At 38.9% G+C, this 19164-nt stretch overlaps 1 protein-coding gene across 3 annotated transcripts in view; it reads right to left on the reverse strand.

The window, feature by feature from the left end:
* Positions 1-939: 939 nt before the first annotated feature.
* CCDC50 (coiled-coil domain containing 50) overlaps positions 940-19164 on the reverse strand; it is a 60452-nt gene continuing 42227 nt past the window's right edge. Inside the window, exons 7-13 of one of the 3 annotated variants that reach the window (XM_084801900.1) lie at positions 18433-18548; positions 17595-17639; positions 17400-17504; positions 15560-15637; positions 8463-8565; positions 7509-7633; positions 940-6860 (exon numbers count right to left, since the gene is read on the reverse strand). In XM_084801900.1, coding sequence (XP_084658026.1) covers positions 7533-7633; positions 8463-8565; positions 15560-15637; positions 17400-17504; positions 17595-17639; positions 18433-18548 — 548 coding nt within the window. In that variant the 3' untranslated portion in view covers positions 940-6860; positions 7509-7532. Of the gene's footprint in view, positions 6861-7508; positions 7634-8462; positions 8573-15559; positions 15638-17399; positions 17505-17594; positions 17640-18432; positions 18549-19164 lie in introns of all 3 variants that reach the window. The other 2 variants (XM_084801901.1, XM_084801902.1) reach the window with 2 other exon arrangements.

Genomic DNA, 19164 nt, shown 5'->3' on the forward strand with positions numbered 1-19164 from the left:
TCAAAGAGAGAAAAAAAATTCTGGTGTCATGTTCTTAGTCATTGATTAAAGAAAGCATGAGCATCTCTGACTTACTAAATGGATGAGTTTAAGATGAGATAGGAGTGTTTGCCTTCTTATACACCCCAAAATCACTCCCCAAGGGATGGCAATGCCCACAGTTAATTGGACTGTCCCACAACAATCATCAATCAAGAAAATGCCCAGTCATTGACCTACTTACAAGATAATATGATGGGGAAATTTCCTCAGTTGATGTCCCTCTTCTTAGATGACCATAGTAATTTGTGTCAAATTGGCAAAAAGTTAACCAATACAATTTCCAATATATTTACTGGAGAAGAAATTGCCCTCCAGAGAATCTGCTTCAGGAGTATTTAACAGTACACTCAGTTGTAATTGAAAATAGCATTGTATTTTTAAAGAGATTTACTTCTGCAGAATGTGTATACATAAGTAAGATCAAAGAACAATTCTTGTAAAGATAAAATATTAAGTAGGTGCTAATGATTCCACTTCCTCAAAAGTCACTTAGGTATCTGCCAGACAGTGAGTTGTAGTGATACAGGTTAGTCATGAGGGCAAATGTGTGAACTACAGCCTACACTTCTGTCTCACCTCTCACAAAATATATCAATTCTGTCAACAAACATCACACAAAAATAGGGGTACTTTTATGATTTACATTTTGGAGTATTTGTTGAAAATTTCACTGTATAGTGTAATAGTATTATGTTACACAAGTTCAACCAAAGAACATTAAAGTGATATTTTACTAGTTTTTATAGTAAATTACTAGTATTATAGTACTTTTATAAAAAGTAATCTATATCTCTGCCTATCTATCTATCTATCTATCTATCTATCTATCTATCTATCTGTCGTAACTTTTTCAGCCTTCAGGCTTTGGGTGCAGTAACAAAAACAGGAGGCCATCACTGACTTAATAAACACATTACTTTATTAAGAGAAGACAAGATAGGTATTTTACCTCAAACCATCCATGAAAACAAAGCACACAGACTTACTCATACAATACTTTGGTTTAAAAATTATAACACCAATGTTAGACCTGATGTTCAGGTGTAAAATACAAACCAGGGAAACACAAGCTTGCATAGATGAACTGATGTGGGTGTGCGAGTGGCGTTGAAGGAAGGCCTGAGCACTGGACAGTGCCTCAATGTTAACCAACGACGTCAGCCTCCCCGACACGAGTAACCAGCACCGTGTTTCTCATCTTTCTCAACAAGGTCACGGACAAGAGCAACCTGAGCTGTACAAAGATGAGTTGAAATACTGTTTCCTGAAGATAATTCAGATGGGAGCATACACGCCCACCAGCACCACCATCAGTCACCTTAAGGCGTTCACACAGTGTTCCTCACAGTTTTATTCAATCTCTAGATAGGCATGCGGTTTGAGGTGGTCTCTCCTTGGACAAGAGACAATATTCGATTGAGGTTCTGTTCAGCTCTATGGAATATGTATTTCACAGCTCCTTCCCTCGGGGTGTGGTACTTGACTATAAACTGACCAGCACTTGGGACCCTAGCTCATCTGTTTTTATAAGCGTTATCTGTGCCACTGTACCTAAAGGGCTCTTATCAAATGAAGTGTGTGGTTCCTGAATAGCTTAACTAAAGAAAGTACCTTTCTGAATTATAAAACAAATGACAGTTATCATCTCAAATTTCCTGAGAAACTTGATTTATGTCACAAAGTCTTGTACTTTCCAATCCAGCACCTTTCAAATGTCTCACAGGGACAGAGTGTTCTTAGCAAACACTCGGCATTAGAGACTTGTCATGTTGGAATGCCAGTGTTATATGCCATTTCCCTATTTTACTTCCTAATATTTACATTATTTCATGAAATAAATATGTAGATGCTCTTTAGAAGATACATGAAAAATACAGCTATCCTTGAGAAAGGACATTTACCTTTTAGTTACAGCAAAAACTACAGCCTGTGCTGATTTAGAGAAAATTCACTTAGAAGTACAGAACTTGTAATACCCCAACAATCTCAGCAATTACAGCCTGAATCCTGTGGAGCAGAGCACATTGACACTACGTGACTCATCACAGCGTGGATTCTCAATGTCCACTCTTCACTGTCTGCAATCCTTGCTGATTTGTTACTCAGACCCTTTTGATTTTTTCCTCTTCTTTGTATTTGAACCTCGCCAATAATGATCAAAGTGATACAATTACGTAATTAATTCTGCCCTGATCTAAAAATGCTGACACCAGCATACCTTAAAAAGAGAAAAAACACTTTCCATTTTACTTAAAACACACAAAGGCATATTAAAACAATGATGAACATGTTAGTAGCAGTGCTGGGATTTGTAAGGGAAAGAAGGCGGCTGACAGTGGTGGCCACTTCCGTGAATCAGCGGGACTGCTTGTATGACTGTGCTTGTCTAAGCAGGGACTACAAAAGCTGCTCTTCTATCTTCTCAACCACACCCAAGTGTTTCCTGCTTAATTCTATTTTAAAAATAATAAACTACAGCACTCTTCACATCAGCATTTCAAGTAAATATCTCCATTTTTCCTTTTTGGTTTTCTCCTCTATTTGTTAATGGCAAATAAGCATTTCAATGCATAAAGGTTAGCTGTTAATATTCTTAGAAATAATCTGAGTATTGTCACTGAACCATAGAACCCTTAGAATGTCTTTTGCAGTCACCATGAAAACAAAACAAACAACAACAACAACAAACCCAGGAAGCTCTCGACTGTTCAGAAAGTTATGGTTGCATGTGAGTATTCCAGGCAGGAAATTCTCCCCTGGCCGTGCTGCTGGCCATGCCTCTGCCACTCAGGGAACTACTAAGACACGCCTATTAATATCACAAGTCACCAGAGTACAGTGGGAGAAGTTCAACGCTCCAGATGATGATAAGGTTTGAGGTTTTTCTATGGATTGCATGCCAATGGAGAGCTGACAAGACTTCATGTACACTAAACACAATAGTCTCAGCTGAACTCAAACTAACTTAAGGCAAAACTGATCTTCACAGACATTGCTGACATAAATTGCAGAGTTCATTAGAAAAGTGACTATTAATAATGTTTTCCTAGCTCATTCTCGCCCTCTTGGAGACTCTACACTTAAATTTGAGTATTTCTGATGAGTCAAGCAACAAAAGCCTTTGGTTCTTCCCTTTAACTATCTTATGTATCATCATGATAAAAACCAACCAAACAAAAACTTCTCCCACATATTTGGATAATACTGCTTGATGCAGCATTAACAGGACACCCACAGTCGGTCTCTCTCTGCCTGTATTGACTTATCACATGGTAGGAAGAGATAAGTATCCTGTCACCCCACCAGTCAGATACACAGGACCAACTGCTGGTGAGAGGCCTGTGACTCTCTGAGTCACTTCTCTGACTGTGAGCCAGGAAAAGACACAGGGTAGCTCCAGAGTCACTTTTCTGCTATGAGCAGTGTGCAACAGACACATTACACACCTGAAAATCTTTTTTTTTTCTTCTGAAAGAACAGGTTTTGAAGTTTTTAGAGATTGCTTTTTAAAGCCTGCTACAAAAGCATGGCAGAGCACACACAGTGAACCCAAGGCCAGTCCTCCTTCTACAAATGCTGTCCTCCCAAAATGGAAGAGACATTCACTTCGAGCTCTCTCCTATCTCTGTCCTTCGAGTTATTTCTACATGGGCCGCATCCCTTCATTAGGCGGATAGTCTCAGCCAATCAGACATTACCTTTTAAAAGCATCAAAGAAGAACATCTCCATATTTCCCAAAGTGAGTTTTATACAAAGGCATTACTCATTAAAATCAAGGCTGTAAAATGTTAACCACTTAAGTGGTAAACAGAATGCACCAAACTACAGTAGGTTGTTTTTTGTTTGTTTGTTTTTCAATTTGGCACAAACAAATTTAGAGAAGCTATGACTATTAAGGAGTACAAGGGAACACAGATTACATATTTTAGAATGGCTACCTAGGTCCATGCAACCAATGTCTCGAGGGAAAGCTTTTCATTGGGTACATATCTATACACATCTCTCTTTCTAATTTAGATGTTTCTCAAAGACCAGAAATCTACAGTTTGATCATTGCTGTTTCGGTTTTGAGTCCATTATTACATTGCAATTTATCATGAAATCACTTGACCCCATAGCATTTCAATGGCATGCGAAATCACTTCCAAAAGTTTTCAATATACTTTGAGAAAAAAAAAAAAGAAGCAATTTTTCTATTCTTCCAACAAAGCAATTATGGCTAATGGTAGCTTGAATGTTGGAATTAATTTTCTTTCACATTATCATGTTTAATCTGACTTAAATCTAGTCTCTTTCCTAGGCAATAGTTGAAAACATTTTAGGAAAGGAAAGGAAAGGAGAGAGCATCATGTGAGTTAGTCTTATGATGCAGCTCCTTTACACATTGTGCTCATCAGTAACACTGGTAGTAACAGGTCATGGCCTGCAGAGAGAACAAATTTAGAAACAAATAGGTTCTCAAGGCTAGAAGAATTAGTCTATATGTAGGCAGCAGAACATAATACAGTGTGGACTAACAGTTAAACTGCATGTGCTTCAGCAACAGGAGGAACAAATACATGCTTTAATTTTTATATAAAAATGAATAATTAAAGAGCAGAAACCACAGTGAAGAGTGGCAGTTCATTAAGAGCAGTAGTTGCTTCTGTCATCTCAAAGATATATTATTTGAGTGATAGAAAAATTTGAGAACATTAATTTATAATTAAGAACATTTTTCTCTCTTCTTAGTCATAAGTAAATAATTACTGATACTCTTAAAAACTGTTCACTTTATAAAAAATAAAACAAACAAAATATCTTAAAATTCTACTCTTTAAAAAAAGTAAAAAGTAACACATTTTCCAATACTGATATTAAGTTGGCTCTCACACAGGCAGTATTGCCCTTGGCCATTCACTGCGACAGTACGACTCCAGCATTCTGGTTAAGTCGCTTGGCATTTTAAAAGTAAAACATGTCCATTTTACAATAATAAATATGATTAAATGAAGTCCATGAAAAGCAAAAGAAATGCAATTTTTAAAGTAAAATTGATCATTTCATGAGACAGAAAAATAAACATTTATGAAACAAAAGTATGACAAAAGATGTTGTCTGCTTCCCCTAATTATCAAATAAAAATGCAACTGTATTTTTTCCTTTAAAATTACTATTTTAAAATACCTTTAAAAAACATGAAGCAAAATCACAGGGCAGGTAAAGAAAGATATAGCATTATCATATGCCAGTAAAACTAAGCTTTGATACTGGGACCATTGTAGACTCAAAGCTAGGCTTTTTATCCCTCACCTTCCCGTATGTATTCCATGGCCGACACAAGGCCTGGGATCCCCTCTCCTCCACTTTCCCAAGAGCCTTAGCCAGCAGCTTCCTGTCTGCCCACAGCTTCACTCTTAGACACTTTCCACTACAATTTCTATCATACATGACTTTACGAAAGAAAAGATTGTTCTCAAGATCAGAGATCAAAAGCTGTTGGGAACAGCCTCTCAGATCCCCACTAAGGTTAAGACAATCTGGAAAAACAAGGCAAATGGAAGGCAGGCAGTCTCTAAATTATTTCTCTCAGCAACTTATTTTCTTCTTTAGTAATAAACAGCATATTGAAAAGACAAAAACCATCAGATACATACAATGAAAAGAACAGCAAATCAAGCTGGGGAAATGCTGATCATATGTAGATACAGCTTGGCTGCCACGTATATTAATTAAGTGGTTTGGGCAAATAAACACTGTTATAAATTAGCAATTGCACAGAGGAGTTTAAAGGGCTTGTGGGAAGGAATACAACGACCATCAACATAGATGCATACACCTGGATAAATGACTCACTTCATCAACTTCAGCTCCATGTTGAATTAGTCTAATTATTACAGGAGCATAAAACATCACTGTGAGCTTGCTAACAAAACCTGCTTCATCCTGGGAGCAAGACGCTTGATCTACACAGCCAGTAAGACTGACAGCATGAACTCTTGTGGAAATTGCTCTATTTTCTTTGGCTCCATAATTAAATTAGGAAATCAAGGCTATGAAAGGCTATCCTTTTCTTTAATCTTCAGGTAACCCTTCATGGACCTGAGTGAAGGTATAAGACAATTAAGGTTTTTACAAATAAATATTAGCACATGATGTGTTGCCAAAGGGTTTCAGAAAGATTTAGTCCTGAGGAATTAGCAGTACAGGCCCAAAGAAGGAGAGTTATATGGGCATCCAGAGCCTCTACCAACCCATGTATTCAGAATAAGAGACTTCCACTGCTCTGGGTATTTCTCCCTATATTTTATTGTTGTGAATTTACTTTTTCTGAAGGGGATGAAAACCAAAGGCTGAATGAATCCTTCAAAATACCACACTAATAAACAGTAAAGCAGCTTTTTCATGTATTTCCTATACTCCACTGCATCCAAATGTTATGTTTTACCCGATAACGAGTCTCTGTATACTTTTAATTGCTAAATAAACTCTAATCCCTGGTTGCCAATATCCTGTAATTAGCTATCAAGGATCACTTCCTAGAGTTCCTATTACACCCCAGGAAATATATTCAGAGAAGAGGTGGCCAATATTCAGAAGCTACATTTTCTTACACTGCCCAAGTGACCAGAATAACAAAAACATCTGAAATGAAGTGAAAATTTTTATAGTTAAGGAAAACATTGGAAAGTAACTCCCAAGAATGGCACACAGAATGAGAACAGCCAACGTGGAATGCATTTTGAATCCTTCAGTAATATGTGCTACAGCAAGTCCATTTTCAAGATGGATTCCTTTTGTTTTGTTTTGTTTTTGCTTTACTGCTTATTATGGAAGCCTGGGGAAAAGAGAAAAAAGAAAAACAATTAAAATCCAGGTAACGGACACTTGATTCAGAAAAGAGAATATAAAGCTAACTATCTTTGCAGTTTTAATTTTGTCATGGATTTTTCACCTTTTTTTTTTTTTTGATGGTGCAAAAGTGCAAAATAAATACTTGGCAATCAAAGCGTAGACTCCAATATGAAGCTCCACATCTTCTGAATGGCTTTCTCACTCTATACTGTTTCACTGAGATTCACACACCTTGGATCTGGCTAATTTTGCTGTGTAATGTTTTTGTCCTTTGCAAGTTCTTTATAATGAAGCTTTAATAGATTAAAAAAATATGAAAAATTTGAAGTTCACTGTCTCACTGTCCAAGATTTATCTTCCTTTCTATGCATCCCCAAGTGGCTCCTCCTTGCATTTCTTAAAATCTTTTGCCTAAAAATTCTCATTACGGAATCAATATGTCATTTTAATACATTGCAGGAAATGTATGCCGAGGACAGAAACATCTTGTCCCCAAATGATACACACCCATCTTGAGAAGAAACAGACCCACATGCAACTTCCCGTCATATCAGAGATGCTGAAAGTGTGAGGAAGTAAAAAAGAAAGATAAAAATGTCACCTAAGAAGAAGTTCAATCAAATATTCAGACCTATTGTTCGTGACTTGCTCGCAGTCATCTTTCATTTACTCCCTGTACCTCCCAGGGTCTGTCTATGGACTGCATGGTGACCTGGCCCTGCCAGCGCTGCTCCCTCTCCTTCTGGAGTGCTGCCACTGCAGGAGGGCAACATCACACACCTTCATTCACAAGCTTACTTAACAGAACTGACAATTCTGGACTACTTATTTTACTACCACTATTTTGTAGCTAGAGAAGTTTAAAAAAGGACATCTTTATTACACCGAATACCTTTGACAAACATGTGAGTGTGTGTATGTTTGTGTGTCTGTATACACTGGAAAAGCAAATTCATCCAACTATCTTTCCACTCTGAAATTATCAATCCACTATTGTTCTCCATTTCTTTCCTTGATTTTTTTACTATATCTTTCATCTGTGAGAAGCCGTGTAGTATGTACGTATATACACTGTAAATCAAATTCCTGCCTTCAGGGATGGCTGTATACCATCCAACATGCTTGAAGTAAAACTGCATTTAGGTTTTCACACTTTTCTTTGAAGCATGTGCATAGACTGTCTCTAATTTCTCACTCCTAATCAGTACGACTATAGAATGGCAGCTGAGGCAGCCCTAGGTTGCAAGGTCTACATTTGAAATGCTCGAAAAATCTGAAACAGAAGAATTTGTCAGCACTGCAAACTTCCCCCTTCAGATTTCAGTAGTTTAAACTGTACACATAAAGCAGTCCAATCTAAGGAGGGGCTGCCATTCCCTCCAGGGATGTAACGAAAGAACAAAGGCCTCTCCCTGCAGGAACGTGAAAATACAAAGAAAACCTTGTATTAACTATAGAGCAATTTACTTTTGCCTTCTTGTGTTTTAATAACTACTGAGGAGAGGATAGCTTGTTTTCTACTCCCATAAGAAGAGAATATTTCATTTCCTGTTGTCACATGAGGCTTACAGAGGATGTTCCTTACCTTTGTGTGAGGACTCTGACTTTGAGAAATGCCGTGTGGCACTATGCTGCTGGTTTGTAAAATGGATGGGATCCAGCTCCTCAGGGCCCATCACCATAGGTGGCGGTGGCCTGCAGGGAGATGACAGAATGTCAGGAATCTGAAGATTTTCCCACAGTTCCATCTCTTACTGAGCAACATGGCAAAAGCTTCTCTGTAGAATGTGAGTGCCATAGTGCCTCAGAATTCTCAGTTCAGCTCCTGGACAGCTACATGTCCTTGAATAAATTATTTTTATCTTACTGATCTTGATGCTTATAATTCTCTAAACATGTCCCCAATAGTATGTGTGAGGCATTGTGATATAGAACGAAATGTGATGAGAATGGCCTGTCATTAATATATTTCATTTTGCCAGGTTTTCCCAAGGAAAGAAAGAAGTGAATAAATTAATAAAACTGCTAAATAAAGAAGAAAACAGGAAGCCAGAAAGGGCAGAAGCTACCAAGAACAGGCAATGGTAGCTGCCTTATCCACTAGGTGGCAAAGTCCATCTTCAAACACATGGAACTTTCTGTGCAAGCCACCTACAAGGCTTTCTGTCAAAGAGAAAGAAAACTTTTTAATTCTAAATATCTTATTTATTTATTAAACTAGTTATTTATTAAATTATTTATAATAGACTTTTGCAAATACTTGCCATTGATGGAAATGAAAAGAATAACCAGTTTAATTCTTTGTTTGATTTTCTAAAGGTACAGTCAAATTTTGCATTTTAACAAGGAACCAGATAAGGCTATTATATATCAAATATATAACAGCATTAGAAGAGGTTTCATATAATCATGAGGTATAAGTATGTTGAATACTAAAAGTTTATAGTCAGTTTGGTACAAATTGACTGTATAATCTACAAATCAAACAATCATTGAATTTCTCCACTTATCCATAGCAGAAATCTCTTCCTGGGTCCCTGGAAAGGTCAAAAAGAAATGGCAATCTGTCTGTATAGTGAGAACTCTACCCATGTCAAAGCACTTACAACATAAGTCTGCATGGTAGCATGGTCAGATGAGGTGAATGGCTAACCCAAGTGTATATACTTGAGACATCACAAGCACAGAGACAACATGGTTGTTAACAGGAACACTGCTCTGACCAACACAGAGCTATATACATGTATCAGTAGGGAAAGCAGTGCCTGCACATATGAAATAGGTGTCTTTATATTTCCAAAGGGAAGCAGTAAGTCAAAATCTGTATTTTGAGGAGCCTAAACCTAAATAGATCATCACGATATAAGAACTAAGGCCTGGTAGGGATTATCCTTGTATCTCAAACACATGTCATTTGGAAATAATTTTTAATTTTAATTATTTTACATTTTTGTTTTTGCTATATACATAAAAACACTTTAAGCACAGTGAGCATGGTAATAGTTTTACCCCAAATTATGTGCTTACAAATATTAACTGTCTCTGTTTGTTTTTCAATGCTGACTGACATTCCTAACACCTTAGAAAGTTAACATAAGACTTATATCTGGACACTAGCCCAAGGGTCATGTCCCATGAAAATCTTTATTTAGCAGGAAAGTGGGATAGAGGGGAGGACTTCCTACTGGGACTCTAGATGAGAGAAGTATGAGAGAATAGGGAAATAGAAGGATCCAGGGACTTCTAGAAACCAACAAGAAGAATATTATGATGGGCAGATCTGGGCCCAGGGGTTCTGCTCAAACTATGGCACCAGCCAAGGACAATACGTGTAGTAAACATCAAACCCCTACCCAGATCTAGCCAATGGACAGGGCATTCTCCACCACGGAGTGGAGAGTGGGGTATGACTTTCACACGAACTCTGGTGCCCCATATTTGACCACGTCCCCTGGATGAGGAGGCCTGGTGGCACTCAGAGGAAGGATAGCAGGCTACCAAGAAGAGACCTGATACCCTATGAGCGTATACAGGGGGAGGAGGTCCCCTCAGTCACAGGCATAGGAGAGGAGAGTAGGGGGAAAGCGGGAGGGAGGGAGGAATGGGAGGATACAAGGGATGGGATAACTATTGAGATGTAATATGAATGAATTAATAAAACAAAAGTTAAAAAAAGACTTGTTAGGAAAAGGGTGCGTGGGTGGGGCTGGGAGGAGAGGAGGGAGGGGGCTATGATCAGGATGTAATAAATGAATAAATTTAATTTAAAAATAGAAAAAAAGAAGAATTTGTTAGGAAAAACTGATACAAGACAAGTAACTTTAGGACTTAGCTTCACAAGGTGGGTAAGGAAGGAAGAGAGCCGAGTCCAAGCAAAGGGTATGTTTATCCCTGGCAGGGACCCCTAATCTGAAGACAAAATCACTGGACAGCTTTGCAGGGACAAGCAATTCACTCCAAGTTGCCCTCACTTCTCTTGCTATGTTGTTCTGTTCAGCTGTTTTCAAATATTACGTATTTTATTTTTAATTGAAAAACTAATTAGTTCTCTTTCATTCTTTCAGCTCCCGACATGCCACTCATGGTCACCTTTTCTTTTATTTGTTACATACGTATGCAACACATGTATGTATATGCACAAACACACACACATACATACATGCCCACACTTGTGTGCAAACATATATAAAATACAACCTGCTGGGTCACTTGTGTTTTCTGTGTGTATGGTTTCAGCTGAGCCCTCTGCATTGACAGCCAACAAGGGCCTCATCCCTGGCAGAGGTCAGTTCTCCTCCCGGCAGTCAATAGTTGCCTGCAGTTCTTTTCATGGATGGAACCCAGCAAAATACTCCCTTCGCACATTAACATATCCATTGGTGTTACTATTGTTCAGATCTCGTTTATGCAGCCATTTTTAGAGCAGACCGCTTCCCAGCAGACATCCGTGGACATACCTAGACATACTGTTTCCTATACAATCGCGTTGGCAATGGAGATGGCGGTTTCAAAGTTAGTGCTATTTATGGTTAAAGATGGGAAACCTCTTAAAAATCAAGAGTTTATTCTGTAGCTTTGTGTTAAGATTAACTACTCCTTCTCTTCTCATGAAAAAAAGAAAGAGAACTAATTATTTTTTCAATTAAAAATAAAATATATAATATTTGAAAACAGCTGAACAGAACAACATAGCAAGAGAAGTGAGGGCAACTTGGAGTGAATTGCTTGTCCCTGCAAAGCTGTCCAGTGATTTTGTCTTCAGATTAGGGGTCACTTCAAAAATCTTCTTCTGGTTGTCTGCACCCCAGCCAGGCTAAGTGGCTCCTTAAGGCTTTTCATACCCAGTGTTTTTACCCATGTCACTTAACAAAATCACCATAGTGATCTGGGTAAATACCCATCAGACTATAAACTTTGTAACAGCAAAAAAATGTTCTTTAAGAGACGGTGCTTATCTTAGCTCTGTCTAAGTATTAGGATGATCAAAAGATGATTAAATGCAAATAAATATAATTGGAATTCATGTGAATGTGATAGAAAGTGAAGGAGACTTGTAAGTTTCAGACTTTTTATGGTAAAAACTAAAATAGCAACTGACATTTTCAATATAAAATCCTGGAGTTGAAGCTGTGTTTTGTTTTTCTTTTCTTAGAAGTGGCTTAGAGCCAGGCCCCTGGCCTCAGACTCACTGGGTTAAAGCGTCCACATGCACACCCTCTCACGTTCTGACTTGCAGTTTACCCACACACTTGACTGTCTCTTAATTGTCACAAGGAGGAAGAAACGTAAGACACAAGAAACAGAACTTTAGCAATGCATACTCTAAGCGCTACAGGGCCTGCCTTTTGTTTTTTCTCTTCTTTTTCGTGCTGATGCCCCTGCTAAGCTGAAGCATCACGTGGAGTGACTGTGGAAACCCGTGTTCTGCTGTTCTTTATACCAGCTCTACGCATCTAGTCACTCAGCCTTTCCATCATGGTTAAATATGAAAGAGGAAACACATTGTGCAACTCACAAATCTGTTAAATATGTGAGCTTTTAAACTATGAAATGTTACATAATGTCCTTACTCATTTGTTTTCTCATATACACAATATTTTAGCAAATAATACTTAGAAAAAATGATCCTTTCAGCATAAAGAAGACATCCATTTCTATGTCTGGGCCACTCTGCACTTATTCCTAACAGACTTTATGAAAAAACATTTGACTGCTCACTTTCAATATGATGCCTAGGAGTTTTCAGAGGACCTATATATATTCTGTGAACTTGTTTTTAATATTAACAAACCTAAGAAACAGCCATCCCAAAGTGCTGTTTTATCTCCTGTCAAAGATATTAGTGTTCAAAAGAGGCAAAAGACTTTGCAGGCTGACCAAAAACACCCCTACAAATGATGTGAACTCACTTGACTAAATAAAACCCAGGTATTTTCCTTGCAGGAACAGACTGTCTCTTCCTTTGCTTGGGTACTGTAGGAATGTGTGGAATTACAAATGGAAACATTCTATATGTGCTTAGCAGAAGCTAAAGAGGAACACAATTTACATACATCATGTTACATTGTTCTCAGAGCAATACAAACCCAGTGTTGAAAAACTGACATACATACACATACACCCGCATGTACGTATGTATGTATGTATGTATGTATGTATGTATGTATGTATGTATTATGTATGTATATGTCGTATGTGCATGTGCTCAAACTTGTGTTGTGCACATGTGTTATGTGTAGGCTTGATGCTAATGCTGCCTACCTTCCTCAATCGCTTTCTACCTTTTTGAGGCAGTGCCTCACTGAACCCAGAGCCTGTCGGTGTCAGGTAGTCTAGCTACCCAGCTTGCACTGAGGATGTCATTTTTGCCTCCAAGTGCAAAGATTACAAGTTCCCACCAAGCATGACCAGTTTTGCATGAGTTTGGGGGTCAGAGCTCTAGCTCTCGCTCATACCTGCGAGGCAGGCCATGCCAAAATGCAGTGATTTTAATACAAGTTAAGTAAGAATTAAAAGCCAAGGTCAATTAATTCAGAGATTTTGAAATACTACATTTAGGGTATTTTCTTTCCTTCCTTTTTCAGTCTTCGCTTGGGACCTGGTTTCGTGTATCCTAGCCTCAAACACACTGCATAAACAAGAGCGGCTTTGGCTTCCTGTTCATCCTCCACTTCCCTACTGCTAGGAGCAACACACATGCAGCACCATGCCCAGTTTATCCAGTGTTGGGATCAAACCCAGGGTTTCTCTCACGCCAGGTAACAGTTCTACAAATTGAGCTATAGCCCTAGCCTCTATTTATTCAATTAAACTAATTGTAATAGATACATAAAAACATAAAAGTAGAATCTATTTATGAGGTAGTATAGTTCAATACACATGCACGCTAACATTAAAATCTGATTAAACATATCTATCTCCCCTTTTATTATTTCTTTTTATTGTATTTTAGTTTTGCGCATATGGGTATTTTCCTTGCATGTATGCCTGTGGAACACATGTGTGGTGCCTCTGGAGGAGGCCAGGAGTGTTGGGTCCCCTGGGACTAGAGTTACACAATGGTCAGGCTGCCATATGGGTGCTGGGCTCAAACGGCACTGCTCTAAGCAGCCAGTGCTCTTTAGGGCTGAGCCAGTCTTCCAGTCCCATCATTTCTTCTTTCAAAGGTGTATTTATTTTTATCTATGTGTATGAGTGTTTGCCTATAAGTATGTATGCAGTGAGAATTGTATAATTTTAGTTTCTTTAAAAAACACAGAAATGTTGTAAGAATATGTTTTAATTCCAGGTGTGGGGATATGGGACTGCTTCATGGGAGCTGACTATGATTTGCCTCATGTACTGTTTTGCCAGGTACAGAAAGTTTCTGTGAGACATTTGGAATTCTGGGAACTTTTCAGAGGATATACAAATGCTAGGACCCTGAGAGGCAAGATGGCTATTTTTTTGGCTAGATGGTGGTTGGATGCTCTTAGTTGCCATTGGTTGCAGTTGTTAAGTAGTCATGTGCAAAGAAACAGCAAGAAACTAGATCTCCTGACAGTGAAGATCAAATTCTCCCCAAGGAAGTAGCTGCCCCTAACCAGCAGGAAGCAGCCTAATGGTAACTTTGCCCCTTTCCCGTCTATCTAGTGTTGGGGGCTAATAAGGGCGGAGGAGGGTAGAAGGAAAGGAACGTAGCTGACACGCCAGCTGCACTTGCATACTCGGTACCTACAGAGGCCAGGACAGAGCATCAGGTCACGGGGACCTGAAGGTTTGGATGGTAGGGAGCTACCACGTAGATGGTGAGGAACTGAAGCCAGGTCCCCTGTGAAACTCTCAGTACACTTTAATGTAGGGGCTTGAAATGTATAGACCATGTGTATAGCTCCCTCCTGCTAAACACCAAAGCTTCCTGTTCCTATTTAACTACAGATTAATTTCCATGACTCGAACTTCCCCCTATTCTTCTACCCTGTTTTCTCCATGCCATCTTTCTGCATCTAAGGTTTCTCCTCATGTTTTAATTAAACAGTCTACAAAGTCCATATAAACTAATAAAGAAAGAAGAACTTTCTTCTCTAAACTTAACTGTTGATTAATCAAGGTGAAAAGATAGAAGTTCCTCCACGCTACGACTAGGTGAGTCAGGAAGAGCACTGAACACAGTGAGCTACTTGCTACAGTGAGACTGAATCTGGAACAAAGAAACTGACTGCATACCCACAGAGGCAGACAGGCAGACAGGCAGGGAGACAGACAGACAGACAGACAGACAGACAGACACACACACACACACACACACACACACACACACACACACACACACACACAAATGTTCTTATACAGTGAGTTGTAGTCTCATCTCCAACAAGAGTTTGAAATATAAAATTTTAATTTAGAAAATTGTTGATCTCATCTGTCTAGCTGAGGGCACAAACTCCTTAAATGTACAGTCTTAACAAAATAAAACTGTCTCCCTTTATATCCCAATGCCTATTATAAATATTCCTTACATGATTTATACAATCCAATGTAGGACTCTGTATAGGGTTTGAGAAAAACCCTGTGACACTTGAAACTAACTCACAATTTGCAGATTTTTGGCTCTCCACTGAAAGGTCAGTCTTCTCAGACAACTGACAAGTCCTTCCTAACGCAAGGCTAACTTCCTCATTCTCCTTTTCAGGTGTCATCTTACCTTGATGGCCTGTCAATCTTGGAACGCTGTGTTTCATCACTCTCTTTTGACTTTGAATGTGTTGATCTTGATTTTGACTGTGGACAGAAAAACAAAAGGAAAGAAGTTTAGAAAACATCTATAACCTAACAAGCTTTCCCTTAGGAATTTCTGGCTATATTTGGACGAATAGCATAAAGTATTTTTATATATAGCCATTCAAGTCAAAAACTTATAGACACAATGGACTCGTGCAATCTGCCTGGGTAACCAGATGAGTGGGTGCACATGCAAAAAAGCCCAGACAAAGCTCTTTTTTGAGAAGCAATCTCTCTCTCTCTCTCTCTCTCTCTCTCTCTCTCTCTCTCTCTCTCTCTCTCTCTCTCTCTCTCTCTCTCTCTCTGACACACACACACACACACACACACACACCATGATCCCCACAGACATGCACAGCCACAGTTAGTAATGAACTGCACAGCTGAGCAGAGCTAGAAGACACAGTCAGTGGAATCTGAATATGAGCTCTTAAGCTCTTCTCTGTACATCTGACTTAGGGCGAAGGTTTTCCAGGCAGCCACCAAAGTACATTTCAAGTCAAGTTTTCTAAGAAAGGATTTATACCAGTAGCAGTTACACAACCTGGAAACTGCAAAAGGCAGGATACTTGCTGGCAAGATGGCTACTGTTCTCCAATTTAGAATTGATAAAAGGAAACTACCTTTTCTTGGTTAACAAATCTGAGGTTCTGTGGCTTTTATGTGACAGAAACATTTGGGGATGCTTAACTAAAATGAAACATGTTAGACTCCATCTTGAATTACTAAAAAATGGGTGGGCTAAAGAGATATAACTAACATGGAAATAATTCCATTTGTTTTAAGAATGAAACTTAGTAAGTAAGCAGAAAGAAAAGGTTGACATTACCAGTACAGTTTCAAGGTATTCTGCCATGCAATAATTACTGAAACTATGAGGCAGGAGCAGAGACCTAGAAGAGGAATTTGTAGGGAACAGTGCAGAGAGAGCACAGATTCTAGGCCGCATGCTCCCAAGCTACTACACACTGGGCTCCCCAAAGCCTTACTCCATCAATTCTCCTTTGCCTCGTGTGCTCTTCTACACAGCTTGGCTTTCCATTTGTTTGTTGTCTGTCAGCGTTCTTACTCTAGCAACCCTCCTACCTCTGCCTTGTTAGCACATCCTCCCATCATGCACCAACACAACGGGGCATCTTCCCTCTCTGTCAGGAAAGGATACCTTGGTGTTTCCACACTGGTCTGAGTGGTACCTTGCACTCAAATACTGACTGTCAAATTTAACTTACAACCAGTGCATACAATTATGTTAGTTCATAGTAGAGTAATGATGTGCAACTACTTCTGATTAATGAAGATCCTGCTTAAACATTCTTGTAATAAGACAGAAGCAATGGTTGCTAAGGATGTGCATTTACTTGTCAGTCTGATATCTGTCAACACCCTAAAGAAAGCTGTATGGAGGGGAAGAGGAAAAATGCAGAGAAAGCGCACTGGGACAGCAGAGCAAATGCAGCTCACCACGGCAGGCTCAAAAGCTGGTGAAATTACGACATTTTTGCAATATAAGTAATAAATATAGATCCCTGAACCTGTGTCTCACTCTGAAAATGATGAAAATGGGCTTTGCAATCTTAGCAGTAGGAATTCAATGTTTTTCACTGTGAAACAAGCATGATACATTAGTCATGTATGTAATGCAAGTATTTTAGATTTTCTAAATAAAAATTTCAAAGTGCATCCTAATAGCAGAGGCTTGCTTTCATCTCTCATTTTATTGTTCATTTAAAAGCAAAGCAAAACCAAAAAGGCCACACACTACCTTGCACTCAGGGTCATGCTTCCTTTTGTCCAAAGATGACTTTTCTCGCTCTTTGGCTTTCTTGTAAGCTTTTTTTTCTTCAGCCATCAGAAGTCGAGCAATTTCCTAAGCAAGACATAGGCAACATCATTGCAGTAATTACAGCCTTGAGGTTGCTTCTCACAATCTAGAGGAATCTCATTAATATGGACTGACCTCATCCTGGGCAACCTGAGCTGCTCTCACGTCCACATGAGTAGCCTGTGAATCAGAAACACAACAAATAACTGGAATCTGTGCTGTCCAGTTAAAACAGCTCATACAAAATAACCTGGAATTTGAAACTGGATGGGGATGAATGCCTGAAGCTGATGGTCAGTGGGTACCCTTGCACCAGGCGCAGCGGAAGGGATCTGCAGCTGATGGTCAGTGGGTACCCTTGCACCAGGCGCAGCGGAAGGGATCTGCAGCTGATGGTCAGTGGGTACCCTTGCACCAGGCGCAGCGGAAGGGATCTGAAGGCCTCTCAACAATATTTTTAGAAACCAGCCAAAACTTATTAATGCAGAAATCAAGGCATGGAGTTCTGTTGCTAATGCTTATCAATGTATACAGCGAGATGTAAAATGCCTTCTTACTCAATAAGATACATTCCTCTAGGCTATGCCTCAAATTGCAGATAGGGCCAAACCCTACAAAGACTATTTTTCCAAAGCATACAAAGTCAAAATGGTTTAATTTACAAATCAGCCACAGGAAAAGATTAATAACTTCAATATTCAAAGACATCACTTTTAATAACACTGTACTCAAAGGATTATTTTTAATCACAGATTACCAAAACTACAGAAAGTAAAGCATGGCTAAGGGACTACATTCTGCTCTACTTCCACTGTCTTGAGTTTCCCCAGCCCTAGAAAGGGCACCAGTGTTGGAGCCAGAATGCCAGCAATGGAGCGCTATAATGTTCAGTAGATAACTGAATGATGATTCAGCTTGCTCACACAGCCTTACTCCTTTCCTTTGCTTGAACTTTTACCTTAAATGTACTCACCAAAAGTTCTTCCTCTTGCAGTTTTCGGGCAATTTCAGCATCATACCATTCCTGGTCCCTATGGCTCCCTCGTGCTGCAGTAGAAACAGCTTCTTTTATTCCTCTTGGTTTTATTCCTAGAAAAAACTCAATTCAATGAGGAAACTGGGGCTGCTTTCTGAAAAGATGAAAATACTAGGAAAAAGTCATTCTCCCTTAATAGTTAATACTGTAAATTGTAAATTGTAGTGTGGGGTGCATGTGAAATTAATTTTTCCTGGGAATCAAATAGTAACACACACAATTCAAACATTTGAACCACATTACTTTCCCAAATAGGCCTGTAGAAACATTTCTCATATAGTTTCTTCAACATCTGAAAGTCATGCAAGAAACTAGAAAAAAAGCAAGTCTTCAAATAGGAACTGAGAAGAGGAAAAACAAAGCCACTGAAATGAAAAGAATTCATGAAAAAGAAGGTTCCAGAATGAGAGTTTTAATGTAGCTAAGACAACAAAGCGAAAAGCTTCCTCTCAGTTCCTGTAGTCTACATTCACCTGCAAAGCAGACAGGGCCATCTACAAGTGAGGTGAGAATGTGTCAAAAAGGCCCCTGACTCTCCTCTGTCTGATACACAAGACCATTTGTTCTAGATCTTTCCTACAGCTTCGACTCATCTGTTAATGACATTACAAAATTTTAGGGAAAAAAATAACATAGAGGAAATATCAAAGAATGCAATGACCTTAGAAT

This window comes from Acomys minous, assembly GCF_964271855.1.
Source record: "Acomys minous genome assembly, chromosome: 11".
NCBI classification, from domain to species: Eukaryota; Metazoa; Chordata; class Mammalia; order Rodentia; family Muridae; genus Acomys; species Acomys minous.